The sequence below is a fragment of the Zingiber officinale genome, chromosome 9B (genome assembly GCF_018446385.1).
Source record: "Zingiber officinale cultivar Zhangliang chromosome 9B, Zo_v1.1, whole genome shotgun sequence".
Lineage (NCBI taxonomy): Eukaryota > Viridiplantae > Streptophyta > Magnoliopsida > Zingiberales > Zingiberaceae > Zingiber > Zingiber officinale.
Window position 1 is genome coordinate 96,983,761 of NC_056003.1, and position 17,357 is coordinate 97,001,117.

The following is a 17,357-nucleotide window of genomic DNA, read 5'->3' on the forward strand; positions in this document are numbered from 1 at the left end:
TTGATTTTACTTTATATCCACCTCTAAAGGCGACTAATCCAAGGACTATTTGTACAATCTATCTCCACTAAACCTTTTCTTTCTTGGAAACCTTCCAAAGGCGGAGAAATCTCTTATAACACCTATTTTTACAAGCAAGTACTAGCAATACAAAATACAAATGGAAATGAAAGTAAAACTATTTTACAATTTAGAAACTTTACTTTGGATGTTTGTTTCTCACTTTGGAATGTCTCTTGATGGTTAAAATGCACCAACACTTCTCCTTTAACCTCTCAAGAATTGGTACCGTGAGTCCTTCTTGAAATTCTCTTTATAAGACTATTGTTCGAACTGATTTTTTCCTAGCAATCAGTTGCTAGAATTCACTGTTGGTAGATTGTTGGTGCAATCATCTTCAAGTCAAGGTTGATCAGTTTGACTAAGCTTGAGTTGATTCAACTTTGAGTTTCAATGTTTAGGCAATATGTGAAGTAGAGGTCAAGTAGGTCAAGATTGATCGGATGCTTGATAATATGTGAGAAAAAGTTAAGTAGGACATGGAGGATCATACTTGACTGGAAAATCTTAATCAGAGGTTAGGCAAAATAAAGTCCTAACTGGAAGTTAGGCAAGATGAAGTCCTAACTTGAGGGCTAGGCAAGGGAAAAGTTCTAACTGGAAGTTAGATAAAATAAAATCCTAATAGGAGGTTAGGCAAGGTAAAGTTCTAGCTGGAGGTTAGGTAAGGCAAAGTCCTAATCGCGATTAGGCAAAGAAAAGTCCAAGTGGGTCAAGGATAATCACATGTTAGCAAAGGGAAGTCCAACCTATAGTTAGGTAAAGGAAAAACCAAGTGGATCAAGGAGGACCGCACGTTGACAAATTAAAAGACCTAACTGCGATTAGACAAAGAAAAGTTCAAGTAAGTCAAGGAGGACCCGATGTTGGTAAAAGAAAAGTCCTAATTATAGTTAGGTAAGAGGAAAATCAAAGTGGGTCAAGTAGGATCACACTTGGTGATCGAAAGTCTAACGAAAAGTTGATGCAAGATGGAAAGTCCAAGTGGTCAAATATTGACCTAACACTTGGTGAAGAAATCCCTACAGGTCACGGTTGACCGGAGGTTAGGTAAGGGAACACTAGATTTGGGTTAAGCAAGTTAGGGTTGGCAAATTGATTAGGATAAAGCTAATCGATCAAGTGATCCATTTGGAGCCTTCATGAAACATAAGGCGTCTGGATATATTGGGTAATCGATCAAGAGTTGCACCAATTAATTAGGTGATCAATTGGGAGCTTTTCTTCACAAAATAAAAAGGACTCAGATCGATTGGGAAATCAATCAAGGACAATCCTAATTGATTAGGAAATCAATTGGGAGAAGAAGTTCACGACAAACAGCGGATTCTTGATCGATCATCTAATCAATTAAGAGGAGTTTTTTATGAAGCACAGTAGCTTCCTTGCGAGAGCATAATCGATTGGGAGAAGCTCGCGAGTGAATACTAGGCTTCTGAATCAATTGGGTGATTGATTAAGAAGTCGTGTAATCAATTAGGTAATCGATTGTGAGAAGAAGAAAAGAGTCGTTGAAAGGTTTGGATGTCTAGATTTCTTGAATTTGCCACGACAATCGATTGGGAGCTAGCAAGGTCAATCAATTGGGAGCCCTAATTTGTGGGATAAAAGGCGTTCGCTAAGGATTCAAATGGGACACTTCTTCTCCACTCTTCATCGCCAGTTCATGAAGCTTCTTAGAGACAAGTGTTGCTGCACTTACTAAGTATCAAGAGGTAATCCACAACAACAAGAGATCAACAGCAAAGGACGTCATTGTTATATTTATTTCCTTGTTCTTGTTGCATTTCTTGTTGTATTTCTTGTTGTATTTTACTTATTTACTTGTGTATTTGATTGTATGAGACTTCTTCTCCTCCTAGAAGGAGGTTTTCATAATGTATTATGAGTGAGGAGAGTGGACCCTTTAATTAGTCACCTCAAGGAGGTGGATACTAAGTAAAATCAAGGGTGTTAGCATTACTTCGAGTTTTTCTCTATAACAAATCATCAACGAAGTGTTTGGAGCTAATCACCCCCTCTAGCTCCTGAAATATCCTAAAAAGTGATATTAAAGTGATGTCATTGTTCTCGGATTAATTGCCTAGCAATGAGCTATAGAAAGAAGAAGAAAGTGAAGCTTGAAGCCCTAATTTCAACAAGTCAAGAAATTATCATTCAATGAGCTCAAGTTCAAAAATAGAGTGCCAAGATGGACTCGGATATAATATCCGAGCACCTCCACCATTCAAAAATTTCTTTATGATGAACATAGAGTAATGGTTTACTCTAATGGAGTGATTTCAAACTCCAATTGATGAAAACGGAAAGCTCCTTAAGAAGAAGAAATGGATCGAGAAGTCAAGAGGTGCAAGGCAAAAGATATAGTTGTTGGAACCACAAGGTTATTTTTGGCGTGATCAACCAAGTTAGGGTAGGTTCTATTATGTTTTGATCCATGTGTCTAAGTGCGCAAGATTAGGAGCACAGGAAGTCGAGCGGAAGACGCAGTTAACGAGAAAGATGGCACGGGAGAGAGTCGACGGGCTTGGTGCGTCTAAGAGATGAGGTACTGCGGAAGAGTACACCGGTGGACGAAAAGGAGGCACGCTATAGTCCGATGGATGAGAAGCCGGGGAAGAAGACTGCTCGAGAAGAAGATCGAAAATTGAGTTCGAGTGAACCCTATTTCGGTTGGCTGCAATCACTCATGCAATCGGAGCAGCAGAGGAGTGAGAGAAGCTGATGAAGATTGCTGCAGGCGCCCTCAAAGGAGATTGAAGGTGCCTCCGAGGCGCGCCCGCCAGTCAAAGTAGCCGTTCATAGTGGATAAAGTTTTATCCACTACGCCTCGCTGGAGGCGCCCTCCAAGCCCTTTGGAGACACCCTCAAGCTGTGGATAAGTTTTTCCAGGGGCTATAAAAAGACCCCTGAACCTAGGAAAGTAGCAACAACTTGTGTATTCATTTCCTATCAATAGTCTGTGATCCGGTGGTAAGAGCCCGGGACCCCCTAACGAGGGGTCAACGCCACGTGGAGGTCAAATGGCCAAGTAGCCCGCCGGAGAAGGGTGAGCCGACCGGACTTGGAAGAAATGGATAAGGCCGATCGGCCGACCAATGGACATTCGGTAGTAAAAGGCGCCCTGACCGGGTTGGGGTTCCGACGCTTAATGAAACAATGTCTCAGAGCCGAGAGGAAGTCACTCGCCTGGAAGTCTCCCCGACATCTCAGCACAAGGGACAGGCGAGATGTGAGGGGCATGCCGTCCAGCCGGCGCAGGGGATGAAGGCCGTCCGGACGATGTTCTCCATCCAGCCGGCCGGACGTACGTCCCGGCCGGCGGTAAAGGAGAACAGGAACATCTCCTGATAGCCGTCAAGTCACATGACTAAGCCATACTCTTAGTCTGACAACGGGGTGTCTTGTTGTCCCATCGAAGGCGCGATGGGACTGTTGCAGTATGGCGTCAGGTAAGTTTTCTGACAGGCACACACCGAGGCATGGGCTGCGGATACGCAAGTGCCTCGATAGGCGTGTAGGAGCTTTTTCATCGCCCTATATAAAGAACCGTAGACTTCGCCGGAGGTACGCATTCTAAAAGCTTGGGAGCTCCTTTTTCCACTACTTACCTGACTTGAGCGTCGGAGGGTCGCCGCCGGGAACCCCTTCCCGGCCCGACTTCTGTGCAGGATCGCCGGAGCTTCGGAGGCCTGTGCCATCGACTAGGAGAGCGCCACGTGCCCAGCGTCCCTTGGTTCGGCGATTCGGACAGGATCAGTCTGCGCTATCAGTGTGTGTAAGAGGCTTCCCCGCCTTCACCAAAGGAGATTCTTAGTGAGCTTTCATCTGCCTTGGATTAACAATCACCCCGGTTGTAATCAAGTAAATTATGAGTCTCTTTCTTGTAGTTTCATATTGTTTATTTTTATGCTATTGTTGCTAATCTAAGTCGAAAGATGAGAAAAGTGTAGTGTTTTAGTGTTTCAGACAACTCAACCCTCTCCAACCGGCCTACCCGGTCCTACAAGTGGTATCAGAACTTAATAGCTTTAAGAGGACTAACCGTCGAACGAAGCACATGAGATCGCCGGACCAAGCATCTACCTACCAAAATTTGAGGGGGAGTTCGCGAGCTGGAAAAAGAGAATAGAGGTATTTTTCAAAACAGACTTCAATTTATTATTAATAATGGAATTTGGTTTTGAAGCACCCAAGGACAAGGAAAAGTTTCAATGAACGAAGATGATTTTAAAGAAGATGATTTTCAAGACATGTTTACTTATTTAAGAAATACAGAGAATATCAATACCATTGGGCTTCAATTAGATGATATTAATGAAAACATGAATGCAGATGATATTAGAGGAAGTTATTGCTCAATGTTTGAAGAAGTACAAAAAGAGTTGTTACACTTGTACTAATTTTTCTGTATTCAATTTTTTGGTCAAGTTAATGCATGTGAAGATGTTAAATGGTTGGAGTAATAAATCTTTTGATATGTTACTTCAGTTATTGCAAGAGGCATTTCCCAAACCGAATGTGATTCCAAACTCTCATTATGAAGCAAAGAAAATGTTAAAAGAGTTAGGATTGACATATGAGAAGATACATGCATGTAAGAATGATTGTATATTATTTTGGGGTGGGCATGAGAATAAGAATACATGCCCAGTGTGCAAGGAGCCTAGATACAAGTATGATGGGATGAATAAAAAAAATGCTCAGAAAATTCAACAATATTTTCCTTTGAAGCCCAGACTTAAGCGGTTGTTTATTACAAAACATACAGCAAAAGATATGAGATGACATAAGAAAAATGGGTTGAAATAGATGGTGTATTAAGACATCCAGCAGATAGTGAATCATGAAAAGAATTTGACATATCACATGAAATATTTACTAGTGATCGATGAAATATTCGCTTAGGGTTGGCTACAAATAATTTTAATTCGTTTGGAAATATGTCGAATGCTTATAGTATGTGGCCTATTATACTTGTAAATTATAATTTGCCACCATTGAAAATGATGAAGCCATCATACTTGATTATGTATCTTTTAATTCCTGGGCCTAAATCACTTGGGAAAGAGATAAATGTATACTTATGACCTTTGATCAATGAACTGATGGAGCTATGGGATGATGGGATGGCAACATATGATGCATCGACTGAATAAGTATTTTGATTACATGCTGCTATGATGTGGACTATTCATGACTTTCTAGCATATGAAACAGTATCTGGATGGAGCACAAAGGGTTATAAAGCATGTCCAGTATGTGTAGTTGAAACTAAATCTCAAAAATTATGGAGTAAAATATGCTATACATGCCACCGTTGATTCTTGAATGTGCAACACCCATGGCGCAGAAATAAAAATTTCAATGGAAAGATTGAATAAGGACCACCACGAAAATTTAGTGGTTATGAGATTTTAGCACAGTTAGATACATTACCCTAGGTGACATTTAGTAAACATCCTACATTAAGAAAAAACTGGCAACGATCTTTAGATGATATAAATTGAGTAAAGAAGTCTATATTTTTTGAGTTAAAGTATTGGCCAAATTTAAAGTTGAGACACAATTTAGATGTGATGCACATTGAAAAAAACATTTGTGATGCTTTGGTTGGCACATTATTTAATATAGATGAAAGTCAAAGGATATATTTAAAACAAGGTTAGACTTGCAAGATATGGGGATTAGAAGTGAATTGCATTTAATGAAAGTTGGAGACAAATTTAGTAAACCATATGCAAGTTTCACGTTGACATTGGAAGAAAGACGTGCATTTCGTCAATTTTTAAAATCTATGATGTTTCTTGATGGATATGCTGCTAGTATATCTAGATATATGAATGTAAATGATGGAAAGTTACATGGATTAAAATCACATAATTGTCATGTCTTGTTGCAAAGAATAGTTCCCGCTGTTGTACGTAAATTCTTCCCAAAAGATATACATAGCACACTAATTGAGTTATGTGATTTTTTTTCAAAAAGATAATTGCAGGATTTTTACACATAGTGGACTTATATCAAATGGAGGAGAAAATAGTCTTCATAGTGTGTAAGATGGAAAGAATATTTCCTATAGCATTTTTTGATATTATGGTTCATTTGGCAGTTCATTTACCCCGTGAAGTCATGTTAGCTGGACATGTTTCGTCACGATGGATGTATCCCTTTGAACGATATTTAGGCAGACTAAAAAAATATGTTCGTAATAAAGCAATACCTGAAGGATCTATTGCAAAGGGATATATTATAAATGAGGCATTAACTTTCAGTTCTTTATAAATGAGTCAAATTGAGACAAGATTTAGTAGACCAGAATGAAACAAAGATGTTCAACCATTAACATGCAATTTAAGTGTTTTCTCACAACAAGCAAGAGTGTTTGGCAACCAACATAATCTTAAATTACCTTTGACTTTGTATAAGAAAACACATTGGTATATTCTTAACAATTATAAAGAAATTGACTAATATAGAAAGTAAGTTTTTACATTATATAATTTTATTGTTTATATTTCATTATAAAATTATAACTTAAATATTTATTTATGCAGTGAACATCTACAACTTCTGTCACATAAAGTTCATTCACTCGTTCATGATACATTAGAGGACTTGGAAGTGAGCCAAAGCCAGTTAGGTCCACTTCTTCAAATGTCATCTCCTCAACCAGATCAACTTACACCGCATTACGTGAACAATTTGAATCCACCTTAAAAGAGTTAGCAAACACCAAAGTTCAATTAGCAAGCACCCAAGATGAGTTAGCATCAATGAAATCAAGACAAGATATGTTTGAACAAATTCGTAACCGATTGGCACCTGGAGCATTAGATTCCTTGATCCATGATTCATCTTCGGTTCCATCTCCTCCTCCTCGTTCTTAGACTTTGATGTTGTGGATTTTTGGATATGAACATCATGTTGTGAAGTTTATTTCTTGTAGACTTTGATGTTTGGACTTCTAGATGTGAACTTGATGTTTTAAACTTGTTACTTGTTTGTACTTTATTTGTTGCGTTACTTGTGTACTTTATTTGTTGTGTTACTTGATGTTAGACATTGATGTTTAGTACTTGCATCTGTTTGTGAATGTTGTTACAGGTGTGAACTTATACTTGATGAAGTATGAGTTGTTTGTGAGTTTATTTGTGAATTTGTTATTAGAGTTAATATTGTATAAGTTTGTGAATATTGGTGTTAGAGTTGTGATTATTGTGAATATTGTTGTTAGAGTTGTGATGGTTGTGTGGGTTTGTAAATGTGTATACAGAGTATGTTGAAAATATATATTTTTTTAAAAAAACGAAGGTAATTAGCGACGAATTCCTCGAAATTTGTCACTAACATTATTAGCGACGAAATATTGTTCAAATTCGTCGCTAACAACTCAAACATATCGAGCCTCATCGTAGGCATTTGCGGTGAAATGAAATGGGGTTAGCGACGAATCATATTGTTAGCGACGAAAACTTAGCGATGAAACAGTTCAAATTCATTGTTAATAACTTAAACATATCAATACTTATCGCAGGCGTTTGCGGCGAAATGAAATGGGTTAGCGACGAATTAAGATGGCGTTAGCGACGACATTAGGAAAATCATAGCCAACTTGTTTGCGACAAAAAATTTAGATTCGTTGCAAACAAATTTCTTAGCGACGAAAGATTTTAATTCTTCGATTAAAATTATTTAGCGATGAGTTAATTACGTCGTTAATTTATTAGCGACGAAACATAAAAAAATCGTCACTAATAATTGTTTACGACAAACTTATAACGACGATTCTAGCGCAGCGATGAAAAGTTATCGATGTAAATATTTGTTAGAGACGAACATTAATATGTTAGTGACGAAATATTTCATCACTAAATATCAATTTTCTTGTAGTGTAGGATTTTACTTGCCTATCATCTGATTAACCTTGATCTATTAAAATTTCTTATCTTATGATTCATATCCGATCAAGTTTGATCTACAAGAATTTGTGATTGCCAAACACTTATTTGACTTGTTTAGACTTCTCATCTCCTACTTAATATCTGATTAATCTTAACTTGTCAAGATTTTATCATTGTCAAATATTCGTTCTTTCTTAATCTATTTGGATTTCTCTTCTTACACCTAAAATATGGTCCTTTATGACCTGTCAAAACTTCCAACGTTGCCATGGATCATCTTGTTTATGCATCCATTTGTTGATATTCTTTATTGTCAATATAGCACGATTGATTTTCATCCAATGTTCGATATATATGCCCTCATATGTATTTAATATACTGGCATTTAAAAAAAAACATGCACTTCAGCTTGTCTCAAATTCACTACTACCTAAATCACAATTCATCAATTTTCAATAATTTTTTTTTGTCATTGGCTAATAACCTTTTATGTATATTAGAAATTTTAAGCAAGATTATGACTTACTGCCAACCAAATAATGTGGATGAGTTGGCAGAATAACGTTCCGTAAAAATTCGGTCAATATTATATATTTTTTTTAATATTTGCGCATTACAATGGTAGCGAACTTAAAGTGAAGTGGCATATATTTATTGGCTAGTTTTGTCCTACTCTACAAATCAATGATAAATTATTTACCTGGATTATCTACCGCACAACCACTTGGTATAATTTCGAATGCTTTAATTTTAATAAATAAATTTATCACCTTCTCATCTATAAATAGATGGGAATTGCATGATACTCTAAACAAGCGATCACTTGACTGAAGTGAGTGACATCCGTAGCTTAACCATGGCTTCCCTTGTCATGCTCTCTGTTGCTCTCCTCCTCGGCCTCTTCCTGCCTTCCTCCATGGCCAACAACGTTCTCTTTGGTGGTGACAGGCTGAACACCGGCGAATCCCTCAGAGAAAGGAACTTTAAATTCACCATGATGTCCGACGACTGCACCCTGGTGCTGAACGACAACGACCAGACCGTGTGGTCCTCCCCCACCAACGGCCTAGGCAACAACTGCTTCGCCCACTTGCAGACCAACGGCAACCTCGTCATCCGCAACGACAATGACCAGGTTGTTTGGTCGAGCAACACCGCCGGCGAGGAGGGCAACTACATCCTCGTCCTGCAGAACGACGGCAGCGTCGTCATCTTCGGCCGCTCTATATGGTCCATCCCCCCCGGTTCCAACACCGCCACTTCCAAAGGCGCCGTGATCGTCAAAAGGGGCCGCAGCGATGAATCCACGAACATTCTCTATGGAGGTCACAAGCTGCGCACCGACGAATCCCTCAAACAAGGGGACTATACATTCGTCATGCAGTCCGACTGCAACCTGGTGCTGTACGCCAACAACAACAACCAGGTCATGTGGTCCTCCCAAACCAACAACCTAGGTACGAGGTGCTTCGCCCGCATGCAGACCGACGGAAACTTAGTCATCTTCGAGGGTATTAACTTCAACAAAATTTGGGATAGCAACACCCGCGGCCCGGAGGGCAAGTACATCCTCGTCCTGCAGCGCGACGGCCACGTCGTCATCTACGGCAGCCCTATATTTACGATCCCCAACGATGAACCCACGAACAGGAAGATCGCCATGGTGACTAAAAAATAGTTGCCTTCACCACGAAGGATGCATGGGTAGCTATTAAATAAAAGCGAATAAATTGAAGCGAGGCATAAATAATAATTAGCTAGCTACATGGTGGCATAGCACGTAGCCTCGTTGTTCTGGTGTACGTAACTACTGTTAAGTTGGTGTGAGTCGATCACCTTAATTATCTATCTGCTCTGCCTTTTTTTAGTTGAATTGCATTGAAAAAAGAAAAAAATAATTAATTAAAGAAATCTAATAGCACACATATATAAATTGAAAAAATAAAATTAAAAGGTAGAATCTAATTAACCAATTCCAGCTTTGATAATATGAAACAATATTATTGGCTAATGTTTGAAATTTTGGAGGAGAAGATTTTTTTATTTTAAATTTTAGAAATCATCTAGAGAATAAGTTAAAAATAGTGGATACTATCGTCCTTAAGGTATATATATAGTGTGTCAGCCTCTCTCGACTTCTATCTGTATATACCTCGTTTTATATTTATAGTGTGTCAGCCTCTCTCCACTGCGCCTCGCTAGAGGCACTCTCCAAACCCTTTTGAGGTACCCTGAAGCTGCGGATAAATTTTTTCAGGGGTTATAAAAAGACTCCTGGACCTAGGGATGTAGCAACAACTTGTGTATTTATTTGCTAACAATAGTCTGCGATGTTAGTGTGTGTAAGAGGCTTTTCCGGCTTCATCAAAAGAGATTCTTAGTGAGCTTTCATCTGTCTTAGATTAACAATCATCCCGGTTGTAACAAAATAAATTCTGAGTCTCTTTCTTTTAGTTTCGTATTGTTTATTTTTATGTTATTGTTGCTAATCTAAGTCGAAAGACGAGAAAGGTGCTGTGTTTTAGTGTTTCATGCAACTCAACCCTCTCCAGCCGGCCTACCCGGTCCTACAAGTGATATCAGAACCTAACAGTTCCAGGAGGACTAACGGTCGAACGAAGCACATGAGATGGTCGGACCAAGCATCTACCCACTAAATTTTGAGGGGGAGTTCGCGAGCTGGAAAAAGAGAATGGAGGTATTTTTCAAAACAGACCTCGATTTATTATTAATAATGGAATTTTGTTTTGAAGTACCCAAGGGTAAGGAAAAGTTTCAATGGACGAAGATGATTTTAAAGAAGATGATTTTCAAGACATGTTTACTGATTTAAGAAATGCAGAAAATATCAATACCATTGAGTCTCAATTAGATGATATTAATGAAAACATGAATGCAGATGATATTAGAGGAAGTTATTACTCAATGTTTGAAGAAGCACAAAAAGAGTTGTATTACACTTGTACTAATTTTTCTATATTCAATTTTTTGGTCAAGTTAATGCATGTGAAGGTGTTAAATGGTTGGAGCAATAAATCTTGTGATATGTTACTTCAGTTATTGCAAGAGACATTTCCCAAACCGAATGTAATTCCAAACTCTCATTATGAAGCAAAGAAAATGTTAAAAGAGTTAGGATTAACATATGAGAAGATATATGCATGTAAGAATGATTGTATATTATTTTGGGATGAGCATGAGAATAAGGATACATGTCCAGTGTGCAAGGAGCCTAGATACAAATATGATGGGATGAATAAAAAAAAGAATCTCAAAAAATTCTTCAATATTTTCCTTTGAAGCCCAGACTTAAGCAGTTGTTTATTGCAAAACATGCAACAAAAGATATGATATGACATAAAGAAAAATGGATTGAAATTGAAGGTGTATTAAGGCATCCAGCAGATAGTGAATCACGGAAAGAATTTGACATATCACATGAAATATTTGCTAGTGATCCATGAAATATTCGTTTAGGGTTGGCTATAGACAGTTTTAATCCGTTTGAAAATATGTCAAATGCTTATAGTATGTGGCCTGTTATACTTGTAAATTATAATTTGCCACCATTGAAAATAATGAAGCCATCATACTTGATTATGTATCTTTTAATTCCTCGGCCTAAATCACCTGGGAAAGAGATAGATGTATACTTATGACCTTTGATCAATGAACTGATGGAGCTATGGGATGATGGGGTGGCAGTATATGATGCATCGACTAAACAAGTATTTTGATTACATGCTGCTATGATGTGGATCATTCATGACTTTCCAGCATATAAAACAGTATCTGGATGGAGCACAAAGGGTTATAAAGCATGTCCAGTATGTGTAGTTGAAACTAAATCTCAAAGATTATGGAGTAAAATATGCTATACATGCCACCGTCGATTCTCAAATGTGCAACACCCATGGCGCAGAAATAAAAATTTCAATGGAAAGATTGAATAAGAAGGACCACCATGAAGATTTAGTGGTTATGAGATTTTAGCACAGTTAGATACATTACCCCAGGTGACATTCAGTAAGCATCCACTACAACAAAAACATTAAAAGACAACGGTTTAAAACCGTTGTCGTAGGTCCTTTAAAACTGTTGTAATTGGCAGTGTTGTTAAATGTGAGGTAAAGGCAACGGTTTAAAATCGTTGTCTTTGACCACATTAGACAACAGTCATGCAACGGATTTAAAGTGTTGTCTTTTAATACCAAAGACAACAGTTCTGTAATAGTATAAAACCATTGTAATTGCTAGTTTAGCAATCATTTTGATCGCAGATATGCTTTTGATAACAAATACACTGTTGTCTTTCTTCAAAATTTAGTTTAAAACCATTGTCTTTATATACTTTTCACAACGGTTAAAAAATCATTTTCAATGTTGATTAGAAAATGTATCGCGAATAGATAAAATATTTTTTTGCACACAAACTAGTACAACATATACATTCACAAAAACCATTTTCAACATATATACATTCAGTTGTCTTTAATACATTTCTTGTCTCAACCAAAAACTGGTACAACATATAGGTACATTCACTTAAGTTAAGTTTATAAACTTCTACAATTACTACAAGCTATCCAAACATGACCACAAGTAGTATCCAATCATGACAACCACAAAAGATGAAACCACAAAATTAAGTTTATCAGACCACAACCATGAAAATTAACTTGTCCTTTTCTGAATAGATCAAGTCAGGATGTGCAACAATCTTCACGTACTGGTCCTTTTTCTGCATGCAGAATTTCATAGACTTAGCTTGCAAACCCAGCTTTCTCCCTTTTCTGAAAATAAAATATAGTTAAAGCCATAGAAAAGTAGAAACATGCATGTATAAACTGATAAACATTGCAAACTGATAATTGAAATGGATAATCTAATAAACCACTACAAACTAAAGTGATAATTGAAACAAACAAGCCCCAAAAGTAGAAAACCAAATTATAAACTTCTTGCAGCTTTGCATCTTTTGCACAGTAGAAACCAAATTGCGAAGTACATAAATCTGGACCTTCTGAAATGTTGAAGTAAAAGAATGGCCAAATAAGCACGAGAAATGTTGCCGCTTCACATTTTCATGACTAGTCAAACAAGTGAGCACGAAAAAAGTTGATGAATATATAAACTTGACAGTATATCTTAAACCATGTATTATGTGAAAGCAGCTAGAATAGCTAACAGCAGCAACAGAAAGAAGGAATCATAGAGGAAGTCATGTACCTTATGTCATAACATTACAGCAGTAACACTCTAGTAAGATCTCAAAGCTTAAGGATGTGAAGTTTACATAAAAATCACAAAGAAGTATACGAAACTAGTTTCAACATTATTTCTATAAAAAAGCAAGAACAAACTAATCCATTAAACCATTTAAATTGTTAATCACTTTATGCAATCCAGAATATGATTTTCTAAACTGATAATTACTACCACCTAAACTTACAATCACTACAAACTTAATTAACTGATAATCTGACAAGTGTGTTAGTACTACAGAAATGTGTTTACCAGCAAATGATATATAAGTTTGAACATCTCAAAATCTTAAGATGTTGGAAATCACTTCATGCATTCCAGAATAAGAATAAGAATAAAATAGAGATGTTCTACCTAGATGTCCTACACACTAAAGTTTTAATAATCATGATGTTTCCAGGGGCATATCTGTTAGGATCAGATTATGTAATTTGCATTATATGCAAATACTTTCCGAATAGATCAATTCATTGTATGACTTTACATACCTAGTCATAAATATAGTCTTGTATGCATTCTGCTCACTCAGAATGCTCTTCATCAATTTCTTCTCTGGAGTACTGTGTTTTGATGAACCTACAGAGGTTGGGATTTCCACTTGGCCAAGAGCTGGCCACTGACCTGATCTTGCAAGCCTTGCCGGATAGCTATAGTCAATTCGTTCTAAATTACAACATGAACGAAATTGACAAGTCACTGCCCGAACTGCTTAGTATGTTATGAACTGCTGAGCTCAACCTTAAGAGGGTTAAGCCCAACTCTATTTTGATGGTTCAGAAACACAAGGGCAAGGGCAAGCCTAAAGGCAAAGGAAAGTCCCAAGCCAAGGGCAAAGGCAAGGCACTGAAGCCTAAAGGGAGGGTCGTCATGGATGCTACCTGTTTCCACTGCGGTCAGACCGGGCACTGGAAGAGGAATTGCAAGGTGTACCTGGAAGATCTTAAGAAGAAGCAAAGTGAGACTTCCACTTTAGGTATATATGTTATAGAAGTCAATCTATCTATTTCTTCATCATGGGTATTAGATACCGGATGTGCTTCTCATATTTGTACTAATGTGCAGGCGCTGAGAAATAACAGGCCATTGACGAAGGGAGAGGTGGACCTACGAGTAGGCAATGGAGAACGGGTTGCTGCTGTTGCTGTAGAAACTTATCATCTATCTCTGCCCTCTGGGCTTGTATTAGAATTAGATGAATGTTGTTATGTGCCTGCTTTAACTAAGAACATAATTTCAATTTCTTGTTTGGACAAGAAAGGTTTCTCTTTTATAATAAAGGATAAATGTTGTTCTGTTTATATAAAAGATATGTTCTATTGTAGTGCATCTCTGATGAACGTACTCTACATTCTAGACCTTGAAAGTCCTATCTATAACATAAATACCAAGAGATTCAAGTCAAATGATATGAACCAAACCTATCTCTAGCACTGTCGCTTAGGTCATATAAATGACAAGCGCTTATCCCAGCTCCATAAGAATGGTTTGCTGGACTCATTTGATTTTGAATCTTATGAGACGTGCGAGTCATGCCTACTAAGCAAGATGACCAAGACTCTCTTTAGTGGGCACAGCGAAAGAGCGACTGATTTGTTAGGACTTATACATAGTGATGTATGTGGCCCTTTCAATGTCGCTACTAGAGGCGGTTTTAGGTTCATCACATTTACTGATGACTTCAGTAGATATGGTTATGTGTACTTGATGACACATAAGTCTGAATCCTTTGAAAAGTTCAAAGAATTCAAGAATGAAGTATAGAACTAGCTTGACAAGAGTATTAAGATACTTCGATCAGATCGAGGTGGAGAATACCTTAGCCATGAGTTTCGTGACTATCTAGCTGAGTGTGGGATTCTATCCCAACTCACTCCTCCTGGAACACCACAGTGGAATGGTGTATCTGAAAGGAGGAACCGTACCCTATTAGATATGGTACGGTCTATGATGAGTCACACAGATCTTCCTACATTTCTTTGGGGCTATGCTCTAGACACGACAGCTTTTATACTCAACCGAGTTCCATCCAAGGCCGTGATAAAGACACCATATAGGATATGGGCTGGGAGAGATGCTCAGGTGTCTTTTATGAGGATTTGGGGTTGTGAGGCTTACGTTAGACGTCAAGTCTCACACAAACTGGGACCCAAATCTGATAAGTGTTATTTCATTAGATATCCCAAGGAAACTAAGGGATATTACTTCTACATTCCCAGTCCGCACAAGATAGTTGTGGCAAAAACTGGGGTCTTTCTAGAAAGGGACTTTGTTTCTAGAAAGACTAGTGGGAGTACATTCGATCTTGAAGAAGTTCAAGATGCGGACCATAGCACTGAAGCCTCGATAGAAGTTGAATTGGAACCACAAAGTGTTGTGGATGATGTTGTTCCACAACGAGTTGAGAAACAACAACCAGTTCAAGTAGACATACCTCTTCGCAGGTCTGATAGGGTACGTCGTCAGCTTGAGAGATACTCATTTCTCTTGTCTGACCATGATGACGTTGTGCTCATAGAGGATGTGCCTACCACCTATCAAGAAGCTGTGATGAGACCAGATTCTGAGAAATGGCTAGAGGTCATGAGATCCGAAATAGAATCCATGTACACCAACCAAGTATGGACTTTGGTTGATCCACCTGAAGGGGTAAAACCCATTGGGTGTAAGTGGGTCTTTAAGAGAAAGACTAACATGGATGGACTTATCTATAAGGGTCGCTTGGTAGCTAAAGGTTTCAAGCAGATTTATGGTATTGACTATGATGAAACCTTTTCTCCAGTAGCGATGTTTAAGTCCATTCGGATCATGCTTGCTATTGCAGCATACCATGACTATGAGATATGGGAGATGGATGTCAAAACCGCGTTTCTGATTGGAAACCTGCTCGAGGATATGTACATGACACAACCTGAGGGTTTTGTAGATCCACAGCATACTAGCAGAGTATGCAAGCTGCATAGGTCCATTTATGGACTGAAGCAAGCTTCTCGGAGCTTGAATCTTCGATTCAATGATGCAATCAAACAGTTTGGTTTCATCAAGAACGAAGATGAGCCTTGTGTCTACAAGAAGGTTGTAGGGAACATAGTTGTCTTCCTCATTTTGTATGTGGATGACATACTTCTCATTGGGAAGGACATCCCTTTGCTACAGTCTATCAAGACTTGGCTAGGGACTTGTTTCTCAATGAAGGACTTAGGTGAATCATCCCGCATTCTAGGCATACAGATCTATAGAGATAGATCTAAAAGGTTGCTTGGCCTAAGTCAGAGTACATATATTGACAAGGTACTCCTACGGTTTGTCATGCAGAACTCCAAGAAGAGATTTCTGTCGATGTCACATGGCGTGAGTCTTTCGAAGACTCAAGGTCCCTCTTCTAGAGAGGAGAGAGACCGCATGGATCAGATCCCTTATGCCTCAGCCATAGGATCTATCATGTACGTCATGCTATGTACTCGTCCTGATGTCTCGTATGCTTTGAGCATGATGAGCAGATACCAGTCAGATCCAGGTGAAAGTCACTAGATAGCAGTCAAGAATATTCTTAAGTACTTAAGAAGGACTAAAGAATATTTCTTGATATATGGCGACGATGACGAAGTATATTGCCGAGTATGTACTTAAGAAGTATATAAAGAATATTTCTTGATATATTCTTAAGTTCGAACCAGGACACAATCACTGATTCTACAACAAAGGCCGAGTATATTGCTGCATCAGAAGCAGCAAAGGAGGCAGTTTGGATTCACAAGTTCATCACTAAACTTGGGGTAGTTCCTAGCATCGTTGACCCTATTGAGCTCTATTGTGACAACAATGGAGCTATAACACAGGCTAAGGAACCTCGCTCACACCAGCGGACCAAACAAATACTACGCCACTTTCATCTCATTCGAGAGATCATCGATAGAGGAGATGTGAGGATTTGCAGTGTACCCACAGAGGCTAACATCGCAGATCCCTTGACCAAGGCTTTGGTGATTTAGGTCACACTAGGTCATTAGGCCTTAGAGCCTACACTGATTGGCACTAGTGCTAGTGGGAGATTGTTAGTTAGAGACCTAGAGCCAATCATTTGATGATTGTTGTATGGACTCATTGTATCCTATTCTTATATATAAAGAC

At 38.3% G+C, this 17,357-nt stretch overlaps 2 protein-coding genes across 2 annotated transcripts in view; both read left to right on the plus strand.

The window, feature by feature from the left end:
• The window catches only part of LOC122023196 (mannose-specific lectin 3-like), a 34,823-nt gene extending 24,992 nt beyond the window's left edge, over positions 1-9,831 (plus strand). Inside the window, exon 4 of the mRNA XM_042581276.1 lies at positions 9,705-9,831. The gene's annotated coding sequence lies outside the window, so the exon portion shown is untranslated. The remainder of the gene's footprint in view (positions 1-9,704) is intronic.
• On the plus strand, positions 8,780-9,831 carry LOC122025696 (mannose-specific lectin-like). Its single transcript, XM_042584543.1, has one exon. It carries the CDS (start codon positions 8,821-8,823, stop codon positions 9,640-9,642), a length of 822 nt encoding a protein of 273 aa, XP_042440477.1. The 5' UTR covers positions 8,780-8,820; the 3' UTR covers positions 9,643-9,831.
• Positions 9,832-17,357: the final 7,526 nt, after the last annotated feature.